The sequence below is a fragment of the Salvia splendens genome, chromosome 13 (genome assembly GCF_004379255.2).
Source record: "Salvia splendens isolate huo1 chromosome 13, SspV2, whole genome shotgun sequence".
In the NCBI taxonomy this organism is placed as follows: domain Eukaryota; kingdom Viridiplantae; phylum Streptophyta; class Magnoliopsida; order Lamiales; family Lamiaceae; genus Salvia; species Salvia splendens.
This window is the reverse complement of record NC_056044.1, coordinates 25,204,218-25,219,720: the sequence shown is the minus strand read 5'-3', so window position 1 is coordinate 25,219,720 and position 15,503 is coordinate 25,204,218. Positions and strand designations below refer to the sequence as shown.

At 37.5% G+C, this 15,503-nt stretch overlaps 3 protein-coding genes across 3 annotated transcripts; 1 reads left to right on the top strand and 2 right to left on the bottom strand.

Moving 5' to 3' along the window:
- Positions 1-323: 323 nt before the first annotated feature.
- LOC121762631 (E3 ubiquitin-protein ligase RZFP34-like) lies at positions 324-3,387 on the top strand. The gene is made up of 12 exons (XM_042158587.1): positions 324-643; positions 978-1,105; positions 1,269-1,356; positions 1,456-1,515; positions 1,810-1,842; positions 1,940-2,017; positions 2,106-2,149; positions 2,396-2,436; positions 2,517-2,599; positions 2,686-2,777; positions 2,865-2,976; positions 3,054-3,387. Exons 2-12 carry the CDS (start codon positions 1,017-1,019, stop codon positions 3,201-3,203), a joined length of 870 nt encoding a protein of 289 aa, XP_042014521.1. The 5' UTR covers positions 324-643; positions 978-1,016; the 3' UTR covers positions 3,204-3,387.
- A 64-nt stretch (positions 3,388-3,451) lies between these two features.
- On the bottom strand, positions 3,452-5,057 carry LOC121762632 (alpha carbonic anhydrase 7-like). The gene is made up of 7 exons (XM_042158588.1): positions 4,951-5,057; positions 4,643-4,857; positions 4,451-4,557; positions 4,260-4,374; positions 4,022-4,189; positions 3,800-3,853; positions 3,452-3,619 (listed from the first exon to the last, which is right to left on the bottom strand). Exons 1-7 carry the CDS (start codon positions 5,045-5,047, stop codon positions 3,539-3,541), a joined length of 837 nt encoding a protein of 278 aa, XP_042014522.1. The 5' UTR covers positions 5,048-5,057; the 3' UTR covers positions 3,452-3,538.
- A 2,012-nt stretch (positions 5,058-7,069) lies between these two features.
- On the bottom strand, positions 7,070-9,705 carry LOC121762607 (serine/threonine protein phosphatase 2A 57 kDa regulatory subunit B' beta isoform-like). Its single transcript, XM_042158555.1, has 2 exons — positions 8,317-9,705; positions 7,070-7,639 (listed from the first exon to the last, which is right to left on the bottom strand). Exons 1-2 carry the CDS (start codon positions 9,466-9,468, stop codon positions 7,337-7,339), a joined length of 1,455 nt encoding a protein of 484 aa, XP_042014489.1. The 5' UTR covers positions 9,469-9,705; the 3' UTR covers positions 7,070-7,336.
- Positions 9,706-15,503: the final 5,798 nt, after the last annotated feature.

The following is a 15,503-nucleotide window of genomic DNA, read 5'->3' as shown; positions in this document are numbered from 1 at the left end:
GCTGCGGTTTCTCTCTCCATTCGTCCGCTGGGCGACTGCAATAGACCGCCCAGCGAATCGCTCAGCGCCGACGCTCGGCTGGGCGGTCGACTGGGTGCTATTGTGGATGGTCTTAGAGACATTTTTTTAATATAGTGTTTAAGAAATTGTGTTAATTAGATTAAATAAAGGTTAAATAAAAATAGAAAAAGTGAATAAAATAATTATGATTAGATATTTTATTTTATTTTTATATAAAAAAGAAATTATTAAATTTGCTTTAATCAATTTTTAAAACCATTATTCAATGGATATTTCCAAAGAGGGAAACAGCAAGATTCAGTACACATCGTAAACATCGTTGTCGAGGAAACAAGAATTGTAGAAAAGCACAGAATATGATTTGCAGTTGAAAACTAGTCGATGTGAGTTCCAAGTTTAGCCTACAAATACGCGCGTTGTTTGTCTTCACCAGCATCATTATTGGCCAAACCCAACTACAACAACTTCGCACATTCATATTCGAAGCTCTAACCTAAATTATAAGTTTTTCTTCGCGGTGAAGAAAGGGATTGCATCGTTTCTAACCAATCCTCTGCAAATTTAAATTTCGGATTCTCTTCGTTGATTTTGGCAGAATTGGAGCCCTTGAGTTCCATCACGGGTAATGTACATCAATAATTAATTTTTCTTTTTTTTTTTGGAAAACGGGTGATGAATGTAGAGATGGATGGTGTTATTTTGAAATTTTGAGGGGTCCCTTTTGGGGATTTTGGGAGTATTTCGATTAGTTTTGTGTGAAAGATGCAATCTTTGGTGGGATATTAATGTGCTTACGTTTCAAGATTTGATATTTGTTATTTTTTTCATAATTAAGGTATGATTGATTGAATGCTTATTTTCCAATCATCGTTTTTTTCTACAGATCTATGTTAATGGATTTTTTTTTCAGTATTTGATTTTTGATGTTCTGGTTCTTGTTTCTTGTCAATTTTCAGGAGGATTATATCAACATTTCTTTTGAATTTGGAAGAAAAATGGACGGTGATCTGAGGAATCATGAGAAATCTCATTCACATGTAGATGGTGATGAATGCAGGACAGAGATGGGGTTTGGCAACTATGGGTATATATCTCAAAATTTCACTTCATTTTGACTGCTGCTTCAAATTTGAGTTGTGTTGAATGTTTTGCTGATTCACCTATGATTGTTTCTTATGTTTTTTGATTTGAAGATTGAAGCTGAAGCCTCTCTCTATAGGTAGATAATGATTTTTTCTAAATTTCAGCTGCTCACATTATCGGAGGAGGTGCAAGATCATAGCACCTTGTTGCAATGAAGTATTTGATTGCAGGCACTGTCACAATGAAGCAAAGGTGCTCCAATTCGATTCTAACTTTGTTTATTCATGAAGATTATGTGATTCCATTTGTTAGGTAAAATTATACTAACAGTATTTTTTATTTATTGAGCAGAATTTGATAGATGTTGATACACTTGAACGCCATGATATCCCGCGTCATGAAGTAAAAAGGGTCAGTATTGCGTGTTTTCATTCTTGAATCGAGTTCTTGTATGATCGATAATGAGTGCTCTTGGTTGGAATAAGGAGAAGGTGGTTTATTTGGTCAATTAGATTGTACCAAGTTGAGATTTTCAATTATTTTTATGTGGCCGCGATATAGTTTGAATATGCTTTTTTTTTCTGTACTCTTGTTTTCATACAAAACTTGTGTAGTTTTAGTTATTGTATGAGTTTTACTTAGATCATATGTATGTTTTAAGAATCATATATTATTACTTTGATTTAATATCCTATCTCGTTTCAGGTCATCTGCTCATTGTGTAATACGGAACAAGATGTAAGATTCTTCATTTAGATTTACAAATTAGGGATGTTTTATTTGAGTTATTCAAAGATCTCTTGATTAAAATCTGCTGCTTTTCCTCGCCATGTAGGCTCAACAAATATGTATTTCTTGTGGCGTTTGCTTGGGGAAGTACTATTGCTCAAAATGCAAATTCTTCGATGATGATGTAAGATTCTTCATTACATTCTTTATGAAATGAAACCCTGTTTCTTTCTAAATTATCAACTTAAAACCAACATGATTCTCAATTTCAGGTTTCAAAGAATCAGTATCACTGCGATAAATGTGGAATCTGCAGGTTGATTGCTTTTCTCTGTTTCTTCTTTTAATTCAAAGCAAGGTTATAAAATACGTTGTATTGTGCACCTCGTTGTCTAGTTTCATAACCTGTATTCATCTAGCTGTTGGTCCTTGTTCCCTTCATTATATCTCATGTTCCAAAACAATGACGATTAATGTTTGACAACAACCGTATTTCTGTACAACATAGCACACCCTCTGTATATATATATCCTCATTTCGCTTCTTTCCTTTGTTGTGTTAGAACTGGTGGTGAAGAAAACTTTTTTCACTGTGATAGATGTGGTAAGTCGAATTAACCAGCCTCATTACTTTTCTTTTATTTAGAAATCAAGCATTTGAAGTTACTCTAATTCTTGTTTCAGAGTGTTGCTACTCAAACTTGTTGAAAGAGTCACACTTATGCATAGAGAAAGCCATGCATCACAACTGCCCCATTTGCTTCGAGGTAAACACAAGTTACTTGAACGAGGTGCTAGCGAGTGATAATCAGTTGTTTGCCTAAAGTTTAACTTGTATTGCCTCCAAATGCAGTATATTTTTGATACAACCAAAGACATAACGGTCCTCCCCTGTGGCCACACAATTCATCTCGACTGTGTTAAAGAGATGGAAACTCGTTTCCAGTAAGATTCTCACTCGTTTGTTAATGATTCCCCCAACTACATATTATTATCCATGATCGGCTATTTGACTACGAGCTTTGGTTGCAGGTATACTTGCCCAGTTTGCTTGAAATCATACTGTGACATGACCCGTGTCTGGGAAAAGCTTGACGAAGAGGTTGCTTTGACACCTATGCCTCAAATCTACCAAAATAAAATGGTAGGAATTTTGATAGTTAAAAATCGAAGCTTGTTTTACCTATAAACAGAAAACATAATGTGATTGGTATTTATTAGGTGTGGATCCTTTGCAATGACTGTGGAGAAACAAGTGAGGTGAACTATCACATTTTGGCTCACAAATGCTTGAACTGCAAGTCTTACAACACGAGTCAGACGAGAGGAGGCCATGCATCCTGCTCGTCTGGAGTATCCGAGATGCTCTGATGATCAGCCTTCCCGTCTATCGATTGCAACCAACATGTTGGTAGCTTGCATTGCAGCTGGAAGATCCATTTAATTTGTTCCTTCATTCCTTGACCATTCCTTATCTAATCATTCTACTTTGATGCATAATTTCCATGTACAACTTTTACTTATTCTCATCTAATCAATACAAAAGTTTACATCTTTTTCTCTCTTTTACACACACAATTATAAGTTTTTAACATATGAACAACAAAAAGACATGAAATTTGAGAAAATACAAGGAAGAAGTGAAGCGACTCTTCCTTTTAGTACTGTAAAATTAGGATAAATCGAACAAATTTATAAAATGTGATTCAAATATCATCTACAGGGCTGCAAATGAAAATGTCTCGACTGTTTTTGGGTTGCAATGGCCTTGCATTTTTCTCCGCGTACTGTCAAGATAAAAAAGAACCATTAGTATACATATTTACAATATTAAATTATGACAAGGGAATATTAATCTACTCCATTAATGATCTGAATAAAATTTTAGAAAATATAGCCATTAATGATCTCTTTTTCTGTGTTCGTCCTTGTATAATAGTAATTAAATTGTTTGTGGTTAAACTTACATCATGAACAGCTTCTCTAAGCAACTTCACCTGGTCCATGGAAACAGTTCTTACCTGAAAAATGGGTCAAAATCATCTTATTGTACCGAACCCCATTGTATTTCATTTCAAGACATTTCAATGCCATAATTTACATAAAGATAAAATAAAATACGAACATAATAAGATTGGTTAGACATACAACACGACAATATGTCCGGACCACTAAATATAATAGGTTACCTTCTTATTGATAGTCCAAATAACTCCTTGTGTACATGGAGGAACAGTGAGAGAACCCATGTATCTGTAATACTTTTTGTTGTGCACATTGATATCCGTTGCATCGATCATCCCCACTGCTACCTCTTCGTCCTTCATATCAATCATCGACCTTATACTTGGAATGAACTGACACAGCAAAAGTATTACAGATTGAAAATTGAAAGTGTTACATAAATATGAAATACTATAATATTACCTTGGAGAGAAATTTGTCAGGTTTTCCAATCTTGTATAGGACTCCAAGGACATAAATTTTATTCTGGAGGTTGGGATCTGTATTCAGGTGCACCAAGTGTAACTCCATGTCATAACTGATGCAACATTATGCATATATGGTGATTATACATATATAACCCCTTAATTAATTAGTCATGTGTGTGTGTTTACCTTCTTCCATGGATAGTGTGCTCGGAGGGAGAATGCCAGTGGGCTTGTCGGAGAGGGTAGTCACTGCCATTGATCACAACTGATCCACCATCACCAAGCCATTCAATCTGCAAACATTCATTCATCCTCCTTAGTTACTCAAGTTTCGTTCGACTAATTATAACAAACACGATGTATATAGTATAATCTTACTTGAATGTCATGTCCTCTATTCTTGACAGTTGCATTAGCAGCTCTATAATTGATCTTCTTATCTTCATCTGAAATAATTCTAACTCTCTCATTTGACAAATCTATTGGAGACTGCATACTTCCAATGCTGCACTCACTCCATTCTTTCTTTATCTCTCCCCATTTTGCTGGACCCTTTTCACCATTTTCTGAATAGTCAAACTCTCTTTCATCCTCTGATCAAAAACACAAATTAAGAATGAGATTCATTAGATGCTAAAACTATCAAGAGAATGTAAATTCTGCTACTATATTGTTACGTTACATACCCACTTCTTGAGGAGTGCTTGATTCTGATGCAATCAAAATGAGCAACAGAATCAGAACTGGATCAAGAATGTTGTGCTTCTTGTTCCTGCTCTTCATTATGCTTAGTTTTCTCCTCTTTTCCCCTTCTTTTTTGGGTAAGTTTGTGGTGGGACAATTACAACTATATATAATAAGAGAAACAACAAAAGCAGGTCACAATTCATCAATTTTCATGTTGGGGATTAACAACTAAGTGATTTTTTAATTCTTAAATTATAAAACTCCATCCAGAAATAGTATCTTAATTTGCTGGCATTAATTTCATATAATCCAATTAACATGCATTGTACTGCTGGCACATTAAGCCATGCACATTACAAAAATATGCACCACATATATATAATTATTTTATTATCTATGCAAAGGAAAATTACTACTCCAGTTTATATCTTATACTAAATTATTACATATCGAACAAAATTTTCTATATTTACAATAATAATAATAATGTATATATATGAATTGTCTGAAAATTATTGTTATTCTTGATAATTATAATAAAATACATATATTATTATCTGAATAATACTAGTACTAATATTTTGCATACTATTGTACTTATTAAAAAAATCAATAATTCAGTATATTAACTACTAGTACATAATATTCCATAATAAAATACCAGATGGGACTTATTAACTTACTAATCTGATCTATGAATGTTTTCCTTTGTGGTATTTGGAACGACAACAATAATTGAGAGAGGTTCTAACTTCTAATGGAAATATTCGCCGACGTGCTTCTTGTTTCCATCTGTTTGTCACCACTGAAAACAACATTTTATATTTTAGAAGGCGTAACTATATAGTAGAAGACATAATTATTTTAAAATTAGTACTCCGTTCTTAATACAAGATACATAACATTATCCATTAAAGACAAAGTCATGAAAACGTTTATTGATTATCAAAGGCATGATGCCTCTGAAAAGTTAACATAATTTTCGTACTATAAAGTTGGAATATGGCTTGCCATAATAGACCATTATTTAATACTATATCTATAAATAATTTCAAAATTAGGAATTCTCGTTAAAATAATACATAAATAAAAATGTATATAAAAAAATGAAATTCCTAGGTACTTGTAAGTTTGGGCCCTAAAGTTATAGCTCTGGAAGGCCATTGGACTTGAAGTTTGGGCTCATAGCCCATCAGTTATTATTAAAAGCCAATTCATGCCTTTATTATTGGGGATATTGGTCTCTAAAATCATAAACTTTGCTCAAATTTTGATATTTCTCACAATTGGGCTATCCTAACGTTCTAGAGGTGACAGTTTCTATCCAATTAAATCTGCAATTACTTAATCTTGTAGTTAGATCCACGTTGGGACAATGATATTGTTTACTCTATGTAAAATAAATTGATTAAATTGATGTACATGGATAATTAGTTGAGACAACTTTTCATAAATAGAAATGCCCATATTTTTATGGGATGGACAGAAATGGAAAGTGCACATATTTTTATGTGATGGAGAGAATATCTCGTTTGGTGCATCATCTTCGTCTATAAAAAAGAATTTGAAGATAATTTTTTTTAATTTAACCCACACACAACATTTTAATACTAGTTGGTATTTATAATATGCATGGAATGATTTTAAATAAAAATGGATGACATGTTATTTAGTTTAACGGAAAATATGATGGTCCTTTAAATTACGATCAAATAAAACTAAGTACTCTAAAAATACAAGAAAAAGATAAAAATAAAAATTTAATAAATTAAAAACAATTCGGATTCAATAAAAATAAAAACGCCACTATATATTAGAATGCACTACTACAAACTTCAATATAGATCACAAGCATATGTAATATTGCATCATCTATTAGCTCACTTCCCAAATTGAAATACTACAAAAAATATTGACGACTACCACTTAACTAAGTCAACTCCACTTTTCCTGATCTTTGACAGTCACCCAATAGTTTTTTTTTTACCGGTGTTTTAAAATTTTGAGTTCAAACTTTTCATGCAATTTGGTTTGGTGATTGGAGCCTTGATAGACGATTTGAAATATGGATTAGTTACAGCCCACTTTGTTTTGACAGAGAGAAAAATAAGAGGACAATCAAGTTGAAGATGCGAGATAAATTTCTCCCAATTGATTTGTTTGGTACAAAAACAAACAAAACTCACAAACCGCCAGCATATAACATCTACAGTTACACTGCCATTTCCTTTGCCACAAAACAAGGGCAAAAAAGTGTTAATACAAAATAATGTACCTTGGAGATTTGAGACTCAGGAAATGAATCCAATCCAATCCAATCTTCTTGAGGATCAATCGGCTCAGTGAAATCAGGAGGCGATTAACGTGTTCCTTCGTCCCCCTTCATCACACTGCAGAAGCAGCAGCTGCTTCTAGCCGTTGCCATGTTAGTTCTCGTTGTTCCTCCAGCTCCCTGCACTTGCCTTCCCTCTCTTTGTACTGCTTCCGGCACTCTTCAAATAGATCGCCATCCATCTCCATGAATGTTATCTGAACATTAAGACTTAAGCCGTGTACTACCTGGTTCCAATGAGATTGTGTATTCTTTTGCAAAGCATCAAAAAGGATTGGCAAGATAACACTCCGATTCTGGGAAATCAGTTCTACAATGTGGTCATTGTTCAATAAGAAAAGAGCTCGTTCTGCAACCTGAAACATTCATTTGGCCGACCCAATAAGATACAGCACGAATATGACTGATGTATGATTCCAGGGCAAGCAATAAATATATAGTAGTACTATATTTCTCTATGAGAGGGATGAGGAAAGTTAAAGAATAACAAGACAATTATCCTACTTCCAAAGAAGTTTATAGAGCGAAGACATAAATGAACAAGGTGCATTTAAAGCAACGACTATGAGAACTTGAATAAATCATCCTCAAGTTACAAAAGAGCACTTGTACATTGCAAACATTCAAATACAAAGTGAATGCTTCACCAAATCACTATATCATGGATATGCCAAATCATTAATCAGGCACATATAGATCAAAATTCTGAAAAGCTAGCAGAATGTAAGACACGGTAGCAGCAGAATCGAAAAAAATCTTCGACTACACGGAGTCACTAAAGTGGCATTGGAAGGGCACAAATTGTACCAAATCTCGGGGTCATCTTGATGGATTTGAAAACATATACAAGAATAAGTTACAGATAGTTGAATTGCTAGACAAGTAGAGAAGATACAAATAATTCATCAAATAAAGAAATATAAGCAGTTATACCAAACAAAAATCAGTTGACTTAAGCAGCACAAGAAAAGGATAAAGCTAGTAACAACACGACAATGCAACCAAATACTTTACTGAGTTGAGCTTTTGAGACCTGGTAGTGAGAGCTATTGATGGAACGAGCAATCTGTCTAAACAGAGGAACCATGCACCGCTGAAACTCCACGGTGTTCGTCACATCCAACACTTCCTCAAGTTCCCCAAGAAAAAGAACCTCCTTCTGCGAATTGGTGACCGGCCAACACTTCAATAGTCCCATAACAATGGTATCCGCCAATCTGCAATCCTTCTCCACAAACTGTGTAATACAATATGATAGCTGGCCGTGATACATCCCTAGCGCCTTTGGTTTGTGGAGCGGTATCAAAACTCGTGCAAGAAACACCTTGTGCTCCTTCTTCATTGGCAATGCAAAACCATTGATGATGCTCCCTAGTATCTCCAGCAGCTCCGCCATCCCATTCTGCCTCCCTGTCTCATACACGAAGCTATAGAATATATTGTTTATCGCCTTCCTAATAAATGGCCTATGAACCATAAACTTCCCATATATCCTATGCAAAATAGTCTTCACACACTCCCTCTCCCTTGGATCTTCAGAATCAAACAAATCAAGCAATTTCATAACAAATAAATGATCAATGTAGCGCTTGGCAGTCTTTGTATCTGTATCCGGTGAGACCACATACTGTAATAGCAGCTCATAAACCAGATGCAAATGTGGCCAAGAAGGATCAAAAAAGGGATTCTCATCTTCAGCTTCAGCATTCACAGAATCTGTCGTTTCGTGGGAGGCAGGGAGCAAGCACCGGAAAATGTTGGTAGAAATCATCTGAATCAATTCCCCTTGATTCGCCTCGGTAATTTTTCCAGAACCGGATTGAATAAATTCGACGAGCTCAATCAAAGTCAGCCGCTTAATTTCCTTCTCCTTGGCCGATTTCAGAGTGTCAGAGAAATCAAATTGCACGCAGCATATCTTTACCTTCTGCGAAAACAAATCGTGGCGATCCACAGCTACAACGTCTCGAAACGTCGGTAGATTTTCGATTGCGCTGAGAGGCGGCAGCTCCGGCGCCGCGGCAGCAGGCATTTGCGGTGGCTGGGGTGAATTTGGCCGTACCGGCGTAGGGTGGGCGAAATCGTCATCAGTTTTCGCCACCTTGCGGTGGCCTATCTTTATTATCTTGTGAAACATCTCGGCTTTCGTCATCTCGTGTATGTTACGTATGTATAATGTATGCATATACCTATACAAAGATGTATATTTGCACAAGTAAAACTATATTCTAGATGTATAGGTTTTGGCAAATCGGAAAAACAAAAGGTAGAGATGGATCGAAATTAAGAAATGATTTAGGGATTGTGCAATAGGAGTGAAAAAAATATCTATTGCAGAAGCGGGTCGGAAGAGAATACGGGGAGTTGGAGAAGCAATCTGGATCGCTGGAGATTGGAAAGCCCCGGCGATCGGAAAGGAGAGAATGTATTGGAAGAAGTATGTTCGCGTATTTATATTTATATACGCGCACCTATATTTGAACGTGTGAAACTGGCGGACCAATGGAATTTATTTACTCCATTAACATCTATCGAAATTATAAATACTCTTTTTTACTATTTTTCGAAATTTATTTACTATTTTTTTTATATTTAAATACTCCATCCGTCCCAGTTTAAGAGTCACATTTTGCCATTTAAGCTCGTCTCAGTTTAAGAGTCACATTTAGAATCTACTATATTTGGATATAAAATTTAACCACATTATTCATCAAATTTACACTCAAATGTTATTATTTACATAAAAATAAACCAAAAAAATGAATTACATAACCTGCCCCAACCCCCCCCCCCAAACGCCACCCCTCATTTGACTTTCTCACTCTATCCAACTTCTCGTCTCTCCTCACTCTCATCTCTGGTACCACCGATCAAAACCCTAATCGGCGTCTCCTATAATCTCCTCTCTATATCCTCCATTATTCCATCACCATTCGATTCTCATGGACGACAAATGGGATGCAACGCCGGATTTTGATTCGTTGCAATCTATCGACACTATCGTCCCTGAAACACCACCGGAGGTCATTGACAGCTTGGAATTCGAACAAGCGGTCGATTGGTACCACCGATCGGAAAAGAAACGACCGTTTGGGGGCTTCGACAGATCTGAAACTCCTCCACCGTCTGCGGTCTTCGACAGATCTGAAACTAAACCACCGTCTGAGGGCTTCGATGGATCTGAATGTGTTCCACTATGCGAGGACTTTGACGGATCTGAATGTGTTCCACCGTCCGAGGGTTTTCACGGCTGTGAATATCTCATGCTGTGCGACGACTTTGACGGCTCTGAAACTCAGCCACCGTCCTAGCCCTTTGATGACTTTGAAACGCAGGCACCGTCCCAACCCTTTGACGACTCTAAAACTCAGCCACCATCCCACCCCTTTGACGACTCTGAAACTCAACCACTGTCCTCATCAAAAGTGGAGTACACCGAGAATGAAAAAGCAATGTTGTTGATCTTGTTGCATAGTCTCAAGGATCTCATCTAATCTGTGAGTATTTTTTCAATTCCAAGCCACCCTCTGTGTAGGATTTGGAGGCTGTTTTTAGGGAAGTGGTTGAGTATGATTTCTGCCTTGGCTATGTTGGTTTATATGCTCCTCGGTGATGAAAATTTTCTGAGGGAATTGCATGATACACTATGTTTTCTTTGCATTGATTGGATTTTTGTGAACTTTGCCACCCATGTGATGGTTTGGAGGCTCTGATTTACAATTGTTGACTCCTGTAATGTTTGTTGGCTCTGAATTTGTGTTATACTCCTCTGTGATGAAAATTTTATGAGGGAATTGTATGATACACTATGCTTTCTCTGCATTGATTAGATTTTTGTGAACTTTGTCACCCTTGTGATGGTTTGGAGGCTCTGATTTGCAATTTTTGACCCCTGTGATGTTTGTTGGCTCTGAATTTGTGTTATACTCCTCTGTGATGAAAGTTTTATGAGGGAATTGCATGATACACTATGTTTTCTCTGCATTGATTGGATTTTTGTGAACTTTGACACCCATGTGATGGTTTGGAGGCTCTGATTTGCAATTGTCCACCCATGTGATATTTGTTGGCTCTGAATTTGTGTTATACTCCTATGTGATGAATTTTTCTGAGGGAATTGCATGATACTGTGTGTTTTCTCTGCATTGATTGGATTTTTGTGAACTTTGCCACATATGTGATGGTTTGGAGGCTTTGAGTTGCAATTGTCCACCCCTATGATGTTTGTTGGCTCTGAATTTGTGTTATACTCCTATGTGATGAATTTTTTCCGAGGGAATTGCATGGAAAGCCACCCCTATAGTAGGTTTGGAGGCTTAAGCCATATGATGAAGCTTTTCAGATGGTTTTTATACAAAAACACACACATACATCACTTACACCTGATGTTCATACAAAATGCAGTTTATAGAACTGTATGTGTAATGCCACCTAGTTTCCCTAACCCAAAACTACAACCCAAAAAAAGGTTACATCCTAAACACCAACCTATATTGATGCTTATACTGTAAACCCCATGACCTAAGTGGCCTATCTAGAAACCTAAAATATTGCTTAGAGGCCCTATGTCATATGAGACACCCCCATTATTCTTAGGGAGTTGTAGATACTCCAAGCTTTCCCTTACCATAGTCTCTTCAACTTCAAGTGAGGTAGAAAACCCCACTGCCCTACACAACCTCTCTTTGTTCAAGTGGGGGATTTTGTAGTTGTTGCCTCCATGGAGTTCTAGTATCTTGGTGAAACAGCTTTGCAATGTTAAGAAAACATTTTTCAAAGTTTGTGGTGAGAGTTCCTCAAAAGAAGTTCAAACATTACCCAACAATTCATATATATTGGTGGCTAGTTTGTCATCTTGGAGTGATTGTATGGCTCTAAAAAAGCCAAGGTCCAATACATCGGTGTCTGGGGAGTTGTGTGGTTGGCTAATTAGATGGAATTGAAAACCATCAGAACTTGCAAGTGCCTCAAATTCTAGGTCAGAGGATTTCAGGTGGGGTTTGGCATTATCTTGTTAGATGTATATATCCTTGCTTGCATTGACTGACCACTTAGCCTTGATGGTTGGAATTATCTGTGCATGATGTATGAATGAATGAATGACTAAGTGATGACATTACCAATGTTTGATAGTAATGTGAAATCCAAAAATGTACATACCTGATTGAAGAGACATTCTCTCATGGCTTCCTTATTAACTGATGGAATAGGCTTTGTCTCTAGTATCCCTCTTGACCTATTCTTTGACTTCCTTTTGGCTGGAACTTGCAGTGTGAAAGTAAATATGTTTATTTTACCATCAATGATGGTCTACCCATCACTGCCAAATTGTGGCCTACTTACAACACACATGAACATCACTTTAGTGATGAATCTTTTTTACTTACAAGACCTGTAAGGCTCATCCTCATCCGGCAACAGGTAGTACCGGTTTGTAGCCTTTGTCATGTAGAACTATTTCTCGTCGATATGAACTGTGTTATGCATTGCATGATAAAGAAGTTTACCTTCAGCTATAGTTGGCTGAATATGGGTAAGACACCATCTCATCCTAGCAATTTTGTTTGCTTCAGTGAGTGCTGGCTTTATGGCACTTGTATGTGGTCTCACCTGATTATCCTTCACTCATCTACCAACCGTGGACTTGCTAACTTCCATCTTAATAGCAAGTTTTTTGATTGATGATCTCTCAAGCACAAATAAGTTTCTAAACTTATCTTCATCTAGAATTAGTTTACCTTTTTTGCTTGCTATATCCTGATGCTTTGCCCGTTATGACAACATGTTCCCCATTTTCCATTTGCTGCTTGGCTATCGTCCATAAGCGGCTGGCTGTCATTGCATGCACTTTGAATTTTTTGGCTGCCTCTTCAAATGAACCATGTGGAAGTGCTCCATCACGGCATTGCTGTTGAAGGAACTGCACAATAAGGTTCTTCTCTTGGCTGCTCAAACTCAGAGAGGCCCTGGCCCTTTCTCTAGCTCTGCCTCTTGATTCTGCTCCTGCTCCAACTCTTGCTCCTGCTCCAATCTCTTGCTCCATCTCCCTTACCCTATGATGAGAATTTTTTGAGGGTATTTCAGCTATAAATATGTTTGTTTTGTTTTTGGTAGGTGGAATTGAAGTGTTTGATAGTAATGGTGGAGTCAATGTATTTATAGGTGTAGTTTAGCTTTTGAATGATTTTGGATTTTTCCCTCCATGGGATTGTAATGTTTCCCTCCTTATTTTGGAGTTTGAGTTAGTGAAAAAGTTGTTGGTTTCCCTCTTTAAATTTGTTTGAGATGTGATGGCCAAATGCACTCACTTTACATGTGTTAGTCAAATTTTTTTTACTGTTGGCAGCAGGTTTAATAAATTTAGGGAAGAAAAATTAATCAAACTGAAAGATTAAAAACCATAAGTTTAAATAACTTAATGAATTTGACTTACAATTCAAAAAGAAACATCTTTTAAATTCAAAAAGTCAAAAGGGACCACTTTCCACCAACTCACTTCATTTATTACACACTCCACCAATTTCTTAAAACTCGTGTCATAACTAATTCTTACTCTTAAACTGGGACGGGGGAGTAACACAGTGAAAAACACGAACTCAAATATTTTAGCCTCAAATATTTAAATAATTGTGTTAGTGCTAAAGCCGACACACACTTACTTTCAAGATTTTTCAGAAAAAACAAAAAGTTTCTTAATACTCTCATCAAGTCAAGTTAGTGCAATATAGGAGTACATTTTTAGTTTTGTTAAAATAAAATGTGTTAGAGAATCCACATCGGCGAGCAGGGACGCGTCCGTCCGTCCATCCATGCCAGCGGCACGGAGACGCTGGCCGCCGTTGCGCTCACGCCGCTGGCACGGCGCTGCTCGATGCATTGAGCACGTCCGTGCCAGCGAGCAGGCGACGTGGCGCGTTCTGATTGGCCAACGGCATATCCGTTGGAAAATTAATTTTAAAAAAAATAATACCCAAAAAAAATATTTTCACAATCCCAAAAAAATGGCCATTTTTTTGCCCGTTTTTCTATATTTTTTTTAATTTTTTTCTCCCCCAAATCATCTATAAATACACACATTCATCATCCATTTTTCACATCAAATCATATCTCATTCATCTCTCATTCATATTTTTCTTACAACTTATCTACACCTTCATCTCTCACTCAAAACCTCAAATGGATTTCACCCATCTCATTGCGGAAGCGGAACGCGAAAAACAAGAATACTACGAACAACATCGTGCCGCTTATGAAGCATATGTCGCAGTGAATACCCCCGCCCCTCTTCCTCAACCAACTAGATCAACTCGCCGCTAAATTCATCGTGACCGGGAGGGAGCCCACGAAAGGCTCGTTGCAGACTATTTTTCCGACCAGGCGCGGTTTCCGGAAGATTAGGCTCCGTTTTCGCATGTAAAAGCGCTTGTTTATGCGTATTGTCAACACATTGTCCGCCCATGTTGAATACTTGCAAACAGGTCCAGATGCAGCCGGTCGGCAAAGTCTCTCGGCGTTACAGAAGTGTACGTGTGCCATCCGACAACTTGCTACTGGGCAAACGGCCGACGTCTTCGACGAGTATTTGCATGTCGGTGAGTCCATTGGAATCCTTTGTCTTAAAAATTTTTGCGAGGGCTTTCGTTCAACTTTCGGTGATGAATTCCTTCGGGCACCCACCACCGATGATTGCCAACGATTGCTTCGTCTTCACGAAACAGTCCATGGCTTTCCCGGTATGCTTGGCAGCATTGACTGCATGCATTGGAGGTGGAAGAATTGCCCGACTACTTGGAGGTGGCAACACTTAAGCGGCCACAAAGGCTGCGGCCCAACACTTATCCTTGAAGCGGTCGCCGACTACCGCCTATGGATTTGGCATGCATATTTCGGTGTTGCCGGATCCAACAACGACTTGAACGTGCTTTATTCTTCACCCCTCTTCAATGATGTGTTGAATGGTGTAGCACCGGCGATCGACTTCACCGTCAACGGAAATGTATACCACATGAGTTACTATCTCGCCGATGGTATCTACCCAAGGTGGTCGACTTTCGTGAAGACGCTCAACAACCCGCAAGACCCGAGACGGGTTCTTTTTGCGCAGCGTCAAGAGTCCGCGCGGAAAGACGTCGAAAGAGCCTTTGGGGTCCTTCAAGCCCGATTCAACATTGTGAAGGCCCCGTCTCGGCTGTGGTACGTGAAAAATATCGCCGACATCAT